This window comes from Aplysia californica, unplaced genomic scaffold (genome assembly GCF_000002075.1).
Source record: "Aplysia californica isolate F4 #8 unplaced genomic scaffold, AplCal3.0 scaffold00008, whole genome shotgun sequence".
Lineage (NCBI taxonomy): Eukaryota > Metazoa > Mollusca > Gastropoda > Aplysiida > Aplysiidae > Aplysia > Aplysia californica.
The window spans coordinates 504,978-523,240 of NW_004797278.1; the positions used below are offsets into that span (position 1 = coordinate 504,978).

The window sequence follows — 18,263 nt, forward strand, 5'->3', positions numbered from 1 at the left end:
TTGTCACACCCAGGTATCCCACCTTTAGTTTTAGGCCAAGGTTTTTAATTTTGGAAAGCACTGGGAATAGGCCAGAATTGTTCCTGTGTCACTGGGATGAGGCCAAGAAACTATTCCCAGTGACACTGAGAACAGACAGGCCCATTAGATGTCTAGATCTATTGTTCCCACTATGATCTACATGGGCATGATGATGATGGGTTACTAAATACAGACTATACACATGTATTTTTCTTTATCTAATGTGGATCTAGATATTTAAGAGTAGATTCTGGTGTGAGTGAAAGAATTTTTTTAAAAGAAAGGAATGGTCATTCTATGCTTGCTTGTTATTCATCATGTATATTAGATCTAGATCTAATACGGATATATCGAGACCACGGTACAGGACAGGTTAAAAATCCTTCCCGATTTTCCATTTCTCCTAGAATCTAGGCTACGGACAAGTCTTGGCCCAAGTAAGCGAAAAGAAGAAAAAGTCTGAACTGAATTGAGAAGACAGCATAGCTACAGTACACGTTAGAAACAAATCTAGATACCTCCACCATATCTCCCCCTCTTTTCACTGGTCTGGTAAACTTCACCCGCGCCTCTATCGTCTCTAATTAGTCTCATGGTACCTCTTAAGCCTAGCCTAGGCTGGCAATGTGGGTCCACTATAAAGTAAAGTTCTTGGGCAGAGCAAACTATAAAATGTTCCTGGTCCACTTTTCTGTTTATTATAAATGATTTGCATGTGGCAGCCCCCCCCTCCCCGACTGTCGAATACTAGATCTATAAGTATCCTAATAACTTAAACTTAAATGCAGAAGGTGCGGTCCACCAAAAATTAACGTACTACGACTAATACAGAAAACCAGGAATCTGCTGGTCCATCCTCCTCTTCTGGTCTCTCTCCGCTGCCTCCCCCTCAAAAGAAAAGGAGCAAAAAATAAGCCTACGACATGTAATCAAGAAAATCAGGAACCTGCTGGTCAATCATCCACTTCTGGTCTCCCTCCACTGCCTCCCCCTAAAAAGAAACAGCTGCTGGGATCAAGTAATACTAATATAATAGTGAGAACCCTGCGCCTGTTCCTGCGGTAAACATCCTCATCCGACGCCTAGATATTTCGGACTTCGATCTCTTCAGTGATTCGGATAATAAAATGCAGGTCCGTTTACAACTTTGTCTCGTCCCCCCTTCTCTCTCTATCTCTCTCTCGTGGTATTCTCGCAGCTAGTACTACTCGCAGCCCTCACTCACTCCGCCTCGCGTCGCCGGGAACTATTTCGCGTAGCGGTCGATTAGGACCCATGAATGTATAGGCCAAAGTATAAGTCCGTTGTTTGCCTAGTGCGCATTAATACATATAAACACGGCGGGTCCACCAAAGTTCAATCAACTCTCTGGTTCAATCCAGCCCCTAAGATCTTTGTCCTTGCGCGATGAGGGGAAAAAATGAGGAAATGGTAGGCCCGATTTCCATCCTTCTTTTGAAACACCCTGTGCGAATATAACTTCATAGTATTCGCACACCCTGTGCGAATAACATTTCATAGTATTCACACACCCTGTGCGAATAACTACAGCCTATTCAGAAAGAGACAGAGAGCAACAAATCTCGAGAACGGAAACGGTTCGGAGAAATAGAGCCGGCCTTTTTTAAAATTTGGTACCTAAGAAAGAGTTTGCTATTCTAAGAATTAGATCTATGCTTTTTGAATTTTAAGAATCGGTTCATAAATAAAATGGGGTTGTAAAGGTCAGCAAAATATGAATGACCCACATATAGAAAAATACTCCTAGAAGTGGACCACACAGTAACAGATTTTGTAAGAAAATCGACAATATCTCAGTAATTAATTGGAGTGTTCGACAGAAACTTGGCTACCAAATGTATTTTTGGGTAGAGAAATCATTTCTGCAATCAGATTTACTAGCCATTTCATAGTTATTTTGTTATAATTAAAACTTATGTGTGCATATTTCGATTTTGCGAGAAAGGGGTGTCGAGATGAGAGCGTTTTTTTATAGCATCGTATCACAACATGGAATCTTTAAGAATATGTTGGCAGCGTGACTAAATAATGGTAAAGCTTTCTTTGATAACTTTAGACCATGCCAATCATAAATTATAATTTAATTCATTCTAGCATGCCGCTCAATTAACTCTTGCCCTGTGTCTCTGCTGAGATGCGAAACTTATCAGCAACCGATTACGTCGGACGTTCGGGGCAGGCTGCCGGGGTCACTCAGTGTGTACTGTTGGTGTACAGCGCGCGTGCGCCAGGAAACATGTGTTTTGGCCATGAATACCGTGGGAGTGTGTTAATCGACGATGAATATAACGCTGTATCTTTCATAGCTTTCTATTTATAAAGTGCTACAAACACGTGAATAACCCCTTCTCAGAAGCTGATAAGACATTACGAGTAGTTTTGCCCATTCGAATAACCTTTCTATACGCTCTTGTTATGAATGACCTGGGGTTCAAAGGGGATAATATAGGTCAATTTCCGAATGTTTTGCACTCAAATTGTTCTTTGTACCTGCACAATGGTATAACAAAATTATCAAATAAGCTTATTTTTTATCAGGTAGTATTATTTCATACAAAATCAAGCTCATTTGAAAGATTTTGTATAGAAAAATGGAAGTCTTGTTTCCTGACTATCCTTTTGAGCTCCTCATGTCTAAATGGGTCAATTTGCTCTATAATTTCATTGGACGAACATCTAGAGCTACCAACTTGGCGTGTTTTGAATGTTCATCAAATGATAACACCCTACTTGTGGCACCAGTAAAATCTACAAATCATGTGGAGTGAGATCTTTCTCATATCTTGGTCCATTTATGTGGAACAGATTACCCATGGAACTAAGACAAACTAGAACACTTGATAGCTTCAAAAGACATCTTAAGCATTTTCTGTTCCTACAGGCCTATCCTTCATAAGCTTTTAACGTTATTTTTATTATAGTTGTTCTGTGCCTACGTCTGAATGAAAATAGTCCGTGTGTGTGAGCATAAATATATATTGCATGAGAAGAAAGGAAGTAGTAAGAAAGGTTTTGAAAATGGGTATATTCCAATGGAAAGCGCATTGAGCTACTTTTTTGGGAAATGCGCTATATAAATGTTAAATAATATCATTTATATTAAATCAGGCGCTCGTCAAAATAATGAAGTACAAGAAACCAGCATTTTTCTGCCAGTTTGGAAATTTTTCTCGAATTTTTGTTTTTTGGCCCAGCACCTTCTATGGCCATTAAAAAACACATTTCTATATATGGATTTAACTGGAAAACGTCGATTAAAGGCACAAAAATTGAAGATTTTTAGTTTCCATGGACTCGCGAGCTTTGGAAGTCACTAAACTTTGGTGGCCATTTTATTGCTAATTTTACCTCTGAAACCAGGCTACCCCCACCTCTTCAATCGCAAATATCTCAACTTGTCTTCAAGTTAGATGGGTATTTTTTCCATCCAAAGCCAGGCAAATGAATAAGCTTTATGCTAATACCAATAACTTCACATGCCCCAAAATTGACGGGCGCCTGATTCCACTGCGTCATGACACATACAATGTTTCACATGATCCTCGGTCGTGGCAAGCGGAAAAATAATGAACGAGGGGTATGAAATAAGGGTGGGGGGGAGGGGGGTGCAAAATGCTGAAAATCAATAGGGGGGTGGGGTGGGGACACACCTATATTCGATACCTAAGAGTAGGCTTCAACATTAATTAATCACTATATTATATTGTATTTCAAAAGAAAAGACGAAGAAGTGAGAAGTGACTGCCTCGCATGGCTTGTGGACCCGTGGAAGTGGAAGATATCACTTGCTTGATTTTTCTATTTTTTTAGGCAATGAAAGTGTGATGAGTGAAAATGACAGCGGGGGCATCAATGATATTCATCGTGGGATACTCTTCTCAAATTATAAGGGTGCATGCTTCACAGACATGCTGAATTTAGGCTTTTAAACCTTCCACTCCTTTGCTGCCACCATAACAACAAAGCAATCTTCTGTCTTCTTGAAATCCATCTTGTTTTTCAAAAACGTGCAGAATGTAACACTATGGCTCTACGGTCACTTTTTGTGGTGTGACATTGTGGCATTGTGTAATCTGAAATGTGTGCTGTGAGTACTGTGAAGCGTAAAGTTCTACTCTAGCCTTTAGAAGACAAGGCTAAGAAATTTATAGTATAGCTTGTCCAACAAAAAGACATAGTTTTTTTGTGTGAATAGCCTTTGATTTTTTTCACTTAAAGTTAGAGTCTTGAGATTTGAAATGTGTGACAATCCTGATTTGTCTTTCTGAGAAATATTTTTGTCAAGGAAGGTACGGTTAGACTGGCAGGCTAGCTGTACTTATTGACGGTTAGGTTAGCCGTGCTTAATAATGATGGCAAGACTGACAAAAAGAAAAAAATACTGAATTGTAGATCTAAATAAAGTTTTAGTTTGCAATACCTAAAGTATTTGTATTTGAGACAAAACCAGAAGGCGTCTTAATGACATGCATGTATTTTAAACCTGAGTAATTACTAATGAGACCTGTGTACTCAACAGGGTTTGGTCAATAGGGCTTAACCTAAGTACGGCTAGACTAGTATTTAGTAATGATGGCTATACTGACAACAAGCTCAAAATACTTAAAATTTTAGTCAGCAATACCTAAAGTGTGTTTCAGACCTATGCCTTACTGACATGCATGTATTTTAAACCTGAATAATTACTAGTGGCTAGCCACTTACTTCGTTTTTTCATTGTTAAGTTGATGTAATTGGGTACTTCTCTCCGACACTGGGTGGTCTTTTTCTGTGCGTCCATTCAGGTTGAAAATAAATGTATGCATAAGTACTGTACAGTTCTGGTATATTGCTTCATTTTAGTTTTTATTTTACTTTCTTTTAGTGCAAACGGGCAAAATTCATTCACTATTATAATAATTGGAAATTTCGCTGAAATTTTACTTTCACTCTCACATGCAGATGCACTGCTTTTGGACACTACTAAACTGCTGTATTTTTTGCTGCAGAACACGCATCATCTGCTAAATCCATCCCGAATCGTTTTTAAGAAAATATCGAAGCAACTGCTAATCATCAAATTTTGGTGAAATACAGGTGCAAGCACTCCTGAAACACCCCTAGATTTCCCTTTCACTACCACACCATGACTTTCCATAACGAGTCACCAGTTTGCTCTTTGATGCTAGTGTAGATTCCTTTTATATGTAGACAAAGATCATTGTTTATAGTATTCATTGTCTTTTAATTGTTTCATATCTCTTTTTCCAGAATGGCTATCAGCCAGTCCCTACAAAACCCTTGGCCTACAAAGCTCTGAAGAAAACCTCAGAATTGCAAAAAAAGATAGGCAAGTAGCTGACATGGAGTTGGACAGACAATCATGACGGATTTAAATGAATGTTACAGGTGGTTTGGGGGTGCGGGGTGGGGAGGAGTGTTCTGAAAGTATTGAACAGAAACTTTATTTGACGTCTCTCAATGAATAATTATGGAGATTGCACAAACAAGCTTTGTGTGCATATTGTAATGAAATGTTTAATTTTGTTGCTGTTTCATGTCTTTCTCTTTTTGTAAAAGGATACTGTTTGTAGGGTAGATCTGTGTTCTGAAACAATGATTATTTTAAAATTATTTTATTGCTATCATGAACTTTTGATCATATGGTTTTGAATTGTGGATTTGTATTACTAATAATTTGTGGACATCGTCTCACTGCCTCTATGCTTTGTTTCTCTTCTCAGAGAGACAGAGAGACATGGCGAGAAGATCCAATTCTGTCCCGATTGATCAACAGCCGAAGAAAACCAGTTTTGTTTCTCGATCTAGGTATGTTGAGTTCTGTGATATCTTTTTTCCTTATCATTAATATTTTCCCAACAGATTCACCAATGTATGTGTTGACAGGGTGACTGCCAGGCCCCGGAAATCCCCCGGGAATTTGAAAAAAATTGCCGAGACCCGGGATTGCCCTGGGAATTTGAGAAAATCTGTAAATTGCCTCAGGAAAGACCTGGGAAAATACATAAATGCTCTCGAACATTTGAAAACCAAATCAGATAATGTCCTTGGGTTTATTTTTGCCGGTCGCGATTGTGATATTCTTTCGGCTTTTCCCAGTCCAGGGCTCTCAGACTTCCGCAGATCCGCGAATTTCCGTAGTTCGCGGTTCGGAGAAAGTTCGGGGATGAGATTAGCGGCCGCGGAATCGCTGAGCATCGCGTGGTCATGTTTCCGTCACGCTTCGCGTCTGCACGGGTTTCATAATTTTCTTCTCCGAGAAAAAAATGCGAAAATTTGGAGAACATAATAATAGAGTGGTGTATGCCAGTTTGGCACTAACCGCCCACCTTTACTTCCTGTTCACAACTCTACTACTTACTTTGCCTTTCCGTTTTTTATCGAAATCGGTTGACTTTCACAATTTATGCGAATACATGTATCTGGCAACATTTTCTTTTCCCAAACATTCGGTCTGTCTGTGTTGGAAGGAAAGAGAGAACAAAGAAGCCTGGAAAATGGCATTTCACGTTCTCTCAAAGAGTGAAGAGGCCATTGTGAAAGAAATAGACAAAGATTGCAAGAATAAGTGGAAGTATCAGTGGTTAGAAGATGTGGTGAATGTGACAATCAATGGAGTAGATTTCCAAGCAAAGGTAGGCGATAGCATTGCCAAGATAAACGTCAGTGGAAAAGCCTTATCAAGTGGTGCAATTTGTTACTTAAAAAGGAAAGGGTGCGAGTACATTGAAAGAACATCTGAGAACAGAGGCACACATCGCGCAGATCAAGACTCGGCAGTCGAATTACAGCCTTGGGAGCTTTGTCAACCCATCCAAAATGGTTTTCCCAATTTTCAGATCCCCTATATTTGTGTTTTTGTTTTGTGCCATTGTCTGCATATCGCGATCCTCCGACAAAGTTCAGGGGTTGGGAAAATTTTTCACTGGGAGCTCTGCCAGTCTGAGAGTACGTTTCACGCGAACAGGCTGCTATGGCGGCAAGCGGAAATATATGTGTGATACCGAAGCTCGATCTACTTTCGCTTTCGTTACCACCCAGAAATTTGCCGGTAGCAGTCTGATTAATGCAACATTGTAACCTGCATTACAAACGCTGTGTCGCCATGAAAATAAATCAATATTTGTCCTGTGCTGTCACTTGCGGAAAAAAAAAGAAAGTTATACAAGCGTCTTGTCGCGCCATCGTGACTGGTCAGTGAACCTGTGCGTTCGCATCACACTGTGAGTACTGGTGATTGTTGGGGTCACCAAAGTTCATTCAAAGTCTGAGCGCTGCAAAGTATAGGGCTCCGAAATAGGGGGATTGTTGATTTTTAAAAAAGATACAGTAGTCGGTGAGGGGTGGGGTTGAAGGCAACTCCAGATGACAAAAACTGAACTTGAAAGCAAAATTTAGTATTTAGAATTTTGATTATTACTAGTGCTTTCTGCAAAGCGCACAATGGTGCAGGCCTTGTGAGGAATCGGGATCGGTCATACTCATACCTTGTAAGCCGTATTTTTTAATCAAAAGGTTCACGTTTCATTGGATGAGTGATAGTACGTTTGTTTCATTGTCTTTGTCTTTTTTTAGAGTAGTGTGACCTCACCAAGTGAATACTTTTTTCTTCTCTCTCTCTCTCTCTCTCTCTCTCTCTCTCTCTCTCTCTCTCTCTCTCTCTCTCTCTCTCTCTCTCTCTTTCTCTGTCTTTTCTGTCTCTCATTCTCTCTCTCTCATGATAGTAAATTACATGTATATCTGATCTATATTTTAGATTTCTTTTCAAGATTCGCAGATTTTCAGTGTCACTGCATCTTGCCCTCCCACAGTTCTTACACCTCTCACACTGAATAGGTCTACTTCAGCAGTTCAAGTTATTACTCTACTTTGAGTTACAGCTGTAATTTTTTGTTTTTCATGTTTATTATATAAATCTTGACTCCCAAGCTGGTTTTTGACAGTCGATATTCTGGTTCTAGGCCTATTGTTAGGCTCAAAGCAAGAATATTTTTTATATAGTTTGTATAGAGGCAATTTTTATGAGAGGAAAATATAAGTAAGTAAGAACAGACTGAAATACATAGGTCACACAGTATCCCAGTGCCACGCTGACATGTTGTTGATTGATTATAGTGTACTTACATGTGTGTGTGTGTGTGCATGTATAAATGGAGCACGCGCTGTCATTGTTATGTAACATGCCCCTTGAAAATTGAAAAGCCGGGTTGGCAGTCACCCTGTGTTAAGATTTTTTTTCATCAATGCTGTGGCTGTACATTGTAAACAAAACTTAGATTGAAAGAGAGGTCTACAGTTACAAACAGAAAGGCATTTTAAAAAAAATGATAGCATGGCTTATATATTATATTTATGCTCTTGATGAAAAAAATGTTTTTCCTGTAGAAACGATGTAATGAAAAGAAAGGTAAATTTGATGTACATATCGGTGAAGATAATAACAAGGTGCAGAATAGTAGGCCTATTGAGAAAAATTACGAATGCATGGTTATCGTAGTGAAAAGTGTTAAATTATAGTTTTAGTTATATTCTTTATTCTTTTCCTCTTCATTTTTACCTCTCTTCTCCTTCCTGATTGTTTGATTTTCGGCACCTCATGTTTTTTTTTTTATTGTCTTTCTTTTTTAGACTCACAGTGCCAAGTAGTAACAGCAGAGTGACCCAGAAAGATATAGATATGGATGGTTCCTCTGCTGATCAGCAGCCCTTAGTGGCGATAATGTCTGATGACAGGTGATACTTTTGTCTTTGCTTTGCATAGTTGTTTTAGTCTATTGGCATGTAAAAATGCTGATGAAATTGAGCTGTTGAAAAAAAAAGAAAGTATTAAGATATCTATTTAAAATGTCTTACTTATTTTGCAAAAGTATGTTAAATGGTTCCTTTGCATGCTTCCAACTTTGGTACTACAAAGGCCTGTAATTATTGAATACCGTATACACCTCCCGCCCACAGTTTGAAATCATTTAGGAGGCCCCATTCTTTGACCCTGCCTTTTCTGGTTAATCTGGACTGAGAGGGATCAATGTTCTAGGAGATAGAGCACAGCGCAGAATCAGTGGTCGTTTAGTTTCGCCAGGCCGTACGCTGCTAAGTCAGCGTGACCAGGGTCAGCTGCCGGTCAGTCTACCTGTCCTGCGATCACTCCACGCGCGGGGTTACATACCACGGCAATTTTACACATTTTGTATCAACGCTCACAAATGAAAGCAGGGCTATCAATATACACATTGTGTTCCATCTTCAATGTACAGTTTGTGAAAACGCAACGAAGATATCTAGGATATTTTTTAAACTGCATGTGATCAAATACAGCCGTCTTATATCACGGCTCGAGTTACCCCCCAGCGCTGGACAGCGAGCCGTTTTTCACGGCTGTCCACTTTCTGCCTCAAAGCTGCACCTACTTTCGCTATTATCGAATCTGAAATCTCAGGCTGAAAAATGATCATTTTTAGCAACATGTTGAGATAGGTCATTATTTCCCCTTTATTTCCGTATTTATAATACATGTGGCTAATATTGAAAATTGAACAAAAAAATCTTTAATTTGTCCGACGGTAGGCAGAGTAAAAAAGTAATTCACAGATGGGGCCCGGTCCAGGTGAGGAAAACCCCCCTGGTAGTGAAAGAGTTATGGTAATATACACTGAATTATTAGTTATGTCAGAGGAATGTGGTGTGTTTGAACTAGAGGGTCTGGTTGTTGGGTCATATGTGGAGGTTGTTTGACTGGCTGTGACAGGGCTGTATTGTGAGTGGAGACTAGGGCTGGTGCAGGGAGAGTCACCAGCAACTGTTGCGGCAGGCTCCTTTGCTGATTTCAAGCAGCCATTTGATAAACTGACAAGATGATGGCAAACCCTGCAATCTTTTATCGTAGTTTGATTGTCGAATGTACACCCTATGTGTTGGCTGTTTCTGATCAGATCTCGCGCTTTTTTAAGGGCGGATGGGATGGTATTCTTCTTAGTATCATAGATCCTCGTGTGGCATTTGTGGCAAAAAGACTTCGAATATTTGTCATCTGTGTCTTCTCTAATGTCAATATCATAAATTAATAAAATACCACTTTGCAATGACTTGCATGTCTTAGCCTTTCTTTTCAGCCTCCGTTGTACTTTAGTCACGTTCTTACTTACACCCACAAACGCAACAAAGTTCATTCAAGGAGGAGGAATGTCTCTCATGTGTGTGTTCCATTGGGAGATTTCAGTAAACCTGTTAGAGATGAATCACGTGCAAATGGATTCTACCTAATATCGTAACACGGCTCTATCAACAAAGATGAAATTTTTACACATTAAGCACAAATATGTCTGTCTTTCATAGAAACAACAATCTATGAAATTAACAGAGAACTGTTGAACTTAATATAGCATAGAATCCAGAATACACAGTTGCATGCGCCAAATAACAAGGCACTGGATGAGAATCAGATGTAAGCGACTTAATAATATTGCAATAACTATTCTTCAAACAATGATGAAAATTATGCATGTAAAGCACAAACATGTCATCAGTGCATGTACCAAAATTTGTTGAGATTGAACTGGAACTTTGGAAATTAAAAGTGAATTAAGTGCAGCACACACAGATTAATATAGATGAAATTCAGAACATTTTGCACACACTGTAACATCGGCAAATATGGTCGCATTAAGATCGGGTTTTCGCAGATTAAGAGGGGGAATCTTGCTCTTTTCTTTTTGTATGGAATAATTTGTGGTTAGAGTGAGGTTACTGCCGATAATTAGTGTCAAAAGTGTTAATTACTCCATGACCTGCCCGCCTGCAACTGATGCGAAACGTAGCGGCCAGTGACCCCCCGCATAACCCGGCATGGAGCAGTTCCGACGGTGATTTAATGACTTCCAGATGTTGCTGGCCTGGGAAACTAAGAGGCACGATTTCGGCCAGTTTTTGCCGCTGTGAGAGATACTTGACAAAAAATTCTCATACAGGGGAATAGAACTCATGCCTTCTGATTGCAACATTGAAGTGCCTGACCACCACACCACAGGTGATGGCTGAAAACTGTGTCAGAGCTCTGAATCATATCGCTGTCAAGCTGTTCAATTGTTCCGAACCCAAAATTTTGAAAATTGTTGAATTGCTGTTTCTTAACCCTATCCGTATGTCTGGGATCGTTTTGTACTCCAGGGGTTGTGTTCTTCACTTTTTAGAATACATCTAGTGCTAAGGTCTCTTTGAAACTTTCAGTATAACGCAAAAAATCATTTTGACAGAGCTATGCAAAGCGTAGGGATCGGATTAACGAGTAAATTTCCTCTTTGGAAAGTGGGGGCACAGAGTTCCTCACGTCGTATGGATACGAAAGTAAAACACGACGCACGGATAGGGTTAATCTGTGGTATCAATTTCTTGTGCTCGAGGAATATTATGTCAAAATATAATATTCAAATTCTAAATGTTAAAATGCTGGTACTATTAGTAATTTTTATCGGGGGGGGGGGGGGGGGGGTGTTAAATCCACTATGCTGGGGCTCTCTTTTGGTACAAAATCTAAAAGTGACATATACAGTCAAACCTCATACTGTCTACCTTAAGATGAGCATAAAGTTAGCGGTACAGTGGGGCTGGAGGTATAATGGGATACCAATACCACCAGTGTTGCCATTTTGACTTTTGGCAGACTGGAAAAGGCCAGAGACTAGAGACAAACTGTGGCTAGTCTTGCCTCATCTAAATCTGCCTTGCAGGATTGCCATACCCATGGAAAAATAAACAAACAAGCAACCAATTACACGTAAATCTCCAGCTTTAATTCAAATTAAAAAGAAGTTAGGGTCAGAAGCTAGGCTATATATATGTGTGTAAGCTCCGCAGATGTACTGTTAAAAAAAAAAAGATTCTTGTCAGTCCTCGGGCCACCTTAGACCTGTCAATATGTTATAAAGTTGGCCCTGGTATTGTGGTCCTGTCTAGTTAATTGTTTTTCTGTTCATATACCTTGAAATGAGTAAAAACAAATTCAGAACAAACTGGTTTGAACATGGCAATAAATCTTAGTCATGTTGAATTCTTCAACAGTTTGTGTAAGTATATGTATATGTTCTGGGATACCTAAGCAGTGATGTTTTATTTTTTTATCTTTTAGTCCTTTTGTCCTGGGATATTCTTCTTAGCTACAACGAATGTTCCTTCTTCTTTTATGTTTGTATTGAACAGAGCAAACTGTGTACCCTTGACATGTGGTTTTTAGGGTATCCATAACTCACCTTCTTCTGAGGCAGTAGAGCAAAAAGACTCATTTTGTATATATATTAACATTTGTCTGAGTGAAAATACCTACTGTTTATTTATTTTTTTTCAGTGAGGAGGATGAATTTGATATACCAAGACTACCCAAGGCAGCACAAAAGGAAATCACTGAACAGTTAATCAAAGATGGATATAACCTAGACCTAGAACCTGATGATGAGGACTTGGATCTGATACCTCCTCGCCCATTGAATGAGCGATGTACCTGCTGTGGTGTGCCAAGCAATTGCTACGTACAATAGAATGCTGCTGCTGTGTTATTGAAAGTGGCAGAATACATGAAACTGATGAATGATGTTAAAACATTTTTGCACTCATTCCAAATTGTATGCAGTTGATCTGTATATCTATGCGTACAATATGAATATGCCACCTTTTTTCACAGAGGATAAGATTATAATCTGCTGTTTATAATCTGGGAAAAGTGCATGATTGATAAGGAGGACATGTAAAAGTTATTAATATGGAAATGTGGTGTTGGTTTTTTAAGCATAAAGATTGATTATATCTTTCGTACTTCTCTCTCATATTGAATTAATGTTTGTTTTTTAATGAGTTCACTGCTATGTATTGTTTGAAGATGTAGCTGGACTGCATGTTGGATGATATTAAATCTGTTCATAGACTTACGCAAGCATTTAAACATTGCTGTGTTTTCAGTCTAATTTCATTTGTAACAATTATTTGTTTAGCTTTAAGAAAACGACTTCCTCTTGTACTAGTTCAGCCTTGTCGCAAGCAAATGTTTAGATGTGGGTTGTGCCTCTAAAATATAGCACTTTTAAAAAGCCCCAACAGAACCAAAATGTCATAGAGTCGTAGACTGTTCTGCCAAGGGGAAATGAAAGAGAGAAGAACTGCCCTGCAGATTGATTTGGTGTAGGTAGACCCCCGCGATCAGTAAGATGAAAAAAGTTCTTAATCCATCAGCAGTTTTATTCATTTCTATGTTCTTATGGGATTGAAACATGAGGTGTGAGAAAGTAAAGCACATATTCAAGATCTACTCTCTTAAATGAGTTGGGAAAGGATACACCAGGAAGTTATGTTCTGTGGTCTGTAACCATCTGCTGTCCAATATAAAGTTAATTTAGGGTTATGTTGAAATGTTCATTTTCGATTAAAGGTTGTTTCGTGTGGGAGAGTGTCAAAGAAAATGAGAGAGATGGTATTCCTCATACCAATGAAATAACTGCCATATTGAATTACGCAAGATGGGGTGATGGGGAGAAGGTACAATATGACATGGTTAGTTTAATTCTTTATTAAAAAAAAAATAATTTTCAAAATTGTGTTGTTCAGAATGTTTGTATATCTTCTTTGGGTTTGTCCCTACATTAATGTTTGTTCACAGCTGTTATTTTGCTTCACAATTTTTAAAATGCTTCAGATAGCCTATTATTTGGTTAATAGTTATTAATATGATTTGGTCATAGTATCTCAAGTGTAGATGTAATTGTCTGCTTCTTTACAATGTTTTAAGTTCCAGGGTTTTGGTTTTGTGGACCATTGTTTAACAGTCTGGACTAAAAGATAACCGTGTTCTGAAATTTTATGTGTTCAATTTTTAAAAAAATCTCATCACAATGGAAAGATGAATTTATTGTGTCATGTTAGTTCATGTTCCTCTTGTTGAAATTCTTCAGCATTTTGTCCTTCAAAAGTACCATTAATTATAGTTTTGTTTAGGTTATGTGAAAGGTCTGAGCACATAAGAATTCAACTCTTTTTTCGCTTGTTTTGTTTATCTACAAGTGAAATTTTTTGTGAACTAAAAAATTATTGTTCTTCACCATAGTTATGTATTTACATATTCCTACTGTGAGGAGAGGTTGAAAAGACGCCACTGTAAGACAAGAGAACTCTCTGGGATAAAAGCATGCTGCGTTTGTTTAGGTTTCTTTTCCTATGGTTACGGTTTTAAAAATAATGTACAATTCTCTAAAATTAAATTAATTAATGCTATTGAAATATTAACTCTTTAACTCACTGACTACAGGCCACTTTCACCAGTCAATAGCGCTTAGTACTGGCATTTTTGGGGGTATTTCAGAACACCACCACAACTCTCAGAATTACCCTATTGTAATTTTTTTTAATCCAGTAAATTTACATTTAAACTTAATCTATTGCAAAAAAATTTAAGTTGTCTAGATTTAATACTTTAATTCATATGATTTTTAAAAAATTGTCATGAATTTGATTTGTCGAAACATTTCCAGAGACGTGACAGATACAATGAAATTCACAACAACAACAAAAATAAAAGTTCAAAGTGTTCTGTTTTGATTTGTATCCACGTGTGAGTGTTTGGTGAAAATATAAAAGCTAGTCTGTGCATTTATTCAGACCCATACACTGAATTACATTTGAAAGATGTAGGGAACGAAGTTGTGATTTCGTCGCGCGAACTACAACACCAGTATTAGTGCTAGATCTAGCCCTAAAACTGACTCGGGCCGTGTTTGGGTACATATCCAGATCACATCATATCTTGAGTCACTAGAACTAGCAAAACGAACAAAAGTTTCGAAAACAGCGAAATTATGTGATTCTAGTTCATGCGACCGTTACTTTGACAAGACTGTCGGATTACTATCAGCTGTATAGAAAAAAAACATAGAGCGAGTTCCGGTCAGGTCAACCCCAGATGAGGTGACTGTCCTTCACCTTCAATTACTTAAAAAGTTACCGCAAAATTCCGCCAAACTTGGCATAAAACGAAACAAGTGGCTAAACTAGCACTGGAGTCCGTTCCCGTGCATGTGACGGGAGCACAAGATACGGAACAAAATTGCGAATCCCACCCTGTCGGCCGTCCGCCCCATACCTGTGACGGGAACCATAGTCAATTAGGTAAACTTGGAACTGTGCTCTCGGCATTTGTCACGAAATCCTGCAACTATGAAAAAATGCTGTCAGCTTTCATCAGTATTTTTCATTATCTCTACAAATACGAGTTGTGCATTCATGATTCCTATATTTTCAACTTTTGCCTGCATTTAACTTTGATTTGATATATGATATGACTAGATTCCTTTACAACATGGGTGGTTTACATAGGTCATATTGAAGAGTAAAGATTTAATTTAAAAAAAAAAATTCCCAGAGAATGTGTGTTCAAAGAGTTAAGAAAGATAAATTGCTTCTTGATTCGAAATGAATGGAAAAGGGAGGTATTAAAGGGGTACGGGGGTGCTAGGAGGAATGAATCTTGTGGGTGGTCGAGTGGAAAACCACATTCATGTAACTTAATTACTTGTTGTTCCTATGCATTTTTTTTCACTGGCATGAATGTTATAATTATTATATAGATATGGTAGTCTCATTTTTTTTTCAGTTGTTTTGAACTAACTTTTATCTTGCCTCAGATCTGATTCTTCATGTTCATATGAACAATTTACTTATAGAAGGCATTTACTTCTTTTGACAGTCTTCTAATTCTGGGACCTGAAGTGTGGGAATTTGCTTGTAATATATTCCCAGGGGTAACCACTTTGTAAAATGCTTATGTTTACTTCTCAAAAGTTTTTTTGATTACATAAGATAAATAAAAAGTGGGTGCTTATCTTGGTTTCTTCCAGTGGGGCATGGGACAGGTCACCAGAGGTTTCCTCTTGGTCAGGAGAAAAATCTTTGGCAAGTCCACCCCGTAGTATCGGATGAGCTTTGTTCACAAAGGAATGGAGTGGAGAAAAAAAAAGAAATATTTTATGTTTTGTTTTTATCTATTCTTTCCGAGGAACTCAATGTAGGACCTGGCATTGTTATAAAATATAAAACGGATAATGTGTTGATCCTGTGCTTTGTTACTGATGCCACCGTGTGGTGTGAAGACAAGGTATTTGGTTGTCCAGTTATTTGTGCTATCTGTCACTTGCCTTTATAGGATATACCAAAGTTTGATGATGTCAAAGGATGTTCCTCTTCTGTGTATCATATGGCCTTATGAAAAAATGAGTGCGCATAATGTCTAGAAATTGGAAAATCTCTGTATAGATCATTCTGGGTCACAACCATGTCTTTGACCGAGTACCGGTATGGGAATATGTGTCTTTTGAGAGTGGATTGTTTCCAGTGTTATTGTTACATTTTATTAAAGAGATCATTTAATTTTTCAACTTTTAAAATAATTAAAAACAACATATTGTCATTTCCCTGTGCTGAATGCTAATTTTTTTTCTTAAATTTTTAGGTCTGCTTATTTATCACCTATTTTGCTCTACCTGTAATTTAGTATATATAATAATTACACCACATTGTTTTGTACCCATCTGTTGTATTTCACCATAACCTGACTTTTTCTGTTCACAGCTTCTCTGTGATTACATTGTTTGCCTTGCACTGTGTCTCCATTATGGATTATCTGTGCTAATCTCTTGAGAGACATGTGACATATTTTCCTCAATTGCATTTGCATCTTCAAATGTCTACCTTCTTTTTTGTTGCACTCATGTAACCCACGTAGCAATGACCAATTTTGATTGTATCTTTTAGTGATAAAGTGTTGTGGGCAGGGAGATGCTCATAATGATGTCACAGCCAAGTTCTATTTTGGATGGTATGTTTTTGTAAGCAGAATGAATTACCCAGGTACAGGGCATGTGTTGTGTGAAAGAAGGCTTCTGATAGGACGCAAATAAATATACACAATAGGCGGGTAATGATCCATGTATAAGTGCGATCAATGGTCTCTTGGAATAGAGTAGATAGGATTTTTTGCGACTTTGTTCAATCTGAGTTCACTCATTTATGTGCTCGTTGAATCTGAGTTATTTTGTTGACTTAAATGGATAAAAAACCACTGGGAATCTGTCTCATGCTGTTGTTCCTCTAAAGAATGTGAATGCCCGCATTATGACCATTTTGTGAAATACATGGGAGCAAAAAGTAAGGAAAACTTGTATCTCGCTCTTACCTCACCTGGGGACAAATAGGTTTTCGAATGTCCTAATTGCAAAAGTTGGTATTTTTTTGGCCTGTTTTTATAGCTTTGTGTGCGTGAAACTATTCTCAGAGAAATACCGAAGTTCTATTTTGAGTTTAATAGGGTTCTAGAAAACCAGATTGGCAGTTGAGTATGTCACACATCATATTGCAACAATTATTCTCTTTTTAATTCCAATTAACACTCGTTTGTCAATTGTGTATCTTTTTACTTTTACACCCCGAGAATTATAAGATCCCCCTCTCCCCTCCTTCAACAGCATAGTTGCGCCCCTCTTCCTACTCCCCTGACCCTTAAATTATTGTTGTCTGTTATGGAAAGACAGGAAAGCAGAGGTGTAGGCCTACATTGTGTAAGAAGGAGGGAGGGAGGGAGACTAGAGGGTGCCACTGGCAGGTCCTACTTCTTTTTTCTTTCCCTCTGTTATTTCTGTCTGTCTGTTTTGCATTTCCCTGCACTAACACATACAGATCTTCTTCTCTTTGCTCAAACAAACAAAACATCTTATAATATACCTCTCCCCCCCATCCTCCCAACCTGTAACCTCCTATCTGTGCACACTGGAAGCGTCAAGAATGCCATTGCCATTCTTAAAAATGACAAAGCTTCAACCTCCAGGTTTTAATCTCTCAACTATGTTCTTTACATATATTTATTATGTCTTGAATTCATACCTGTAACGTTTCACATTTACATTATTTTTTGAAGTGACAAACATTTTCTAGCCAACAGCAAATAGTCCCCAAAATCTTTTGTCCAATTTCAGCTTCTCAAGCTTAAGTTGTGCGATTCATTATTATATGCTTTAGTATAAGTATCCTTTGCTTTTGGAACTGAAATTATGTGCTTTAAGTAGACAGGAAATATATTTTGTGTTTGTCAACAGTAATATGATTAAACCCTTGATATTTTGTCTCCTGTGGGCAAACTTTATTTGATGTTTTTTGGTTATTTTTTAAAATAAGCCAGGCTTGGGAAAGTTTTCCAT

The 18,263-nt window shown here is 38.1% G+C and overlaps 1 protein-coding gene across 1 annotated transcript in view; it reads left to right on the forward strand.

Moving 5' to 3' along the window:
• LOC101863707 (protein FAM219A) overlaps positions 1 to 16,030 on the forward strand; it is a 21,961-nt gene extending 5,931 nt beyond the window's left edge. Inside the window, exons 2-5 of the mRNA XM_005089672.3 lie at positions 5,293 to 5,371; positions 5,766 to 5,850; positions 8,671 to 8,775; positions 12,380 to 16,030. Of these exons, the coding sequence (XP_005089729.1) occupies positions 5,293 to 5,371; positions 5,766 to 5,850; positions 8,671 to 8,775; positions 12,380 to 12,569 (459 nt within the window). The 3' untranslated portion in view covers positions 12,570 to 16,030. The remainder of the gene's footprint in view (positions 1 to 5,292; positions 5,372 to 5,765; positions 5,851 to 8,670; positions 8,776 to 12,379) is intronic.
• The last annotated feature ends 2,233 nt before the right edge of the window (positions 16,031 to 18,263 follow it).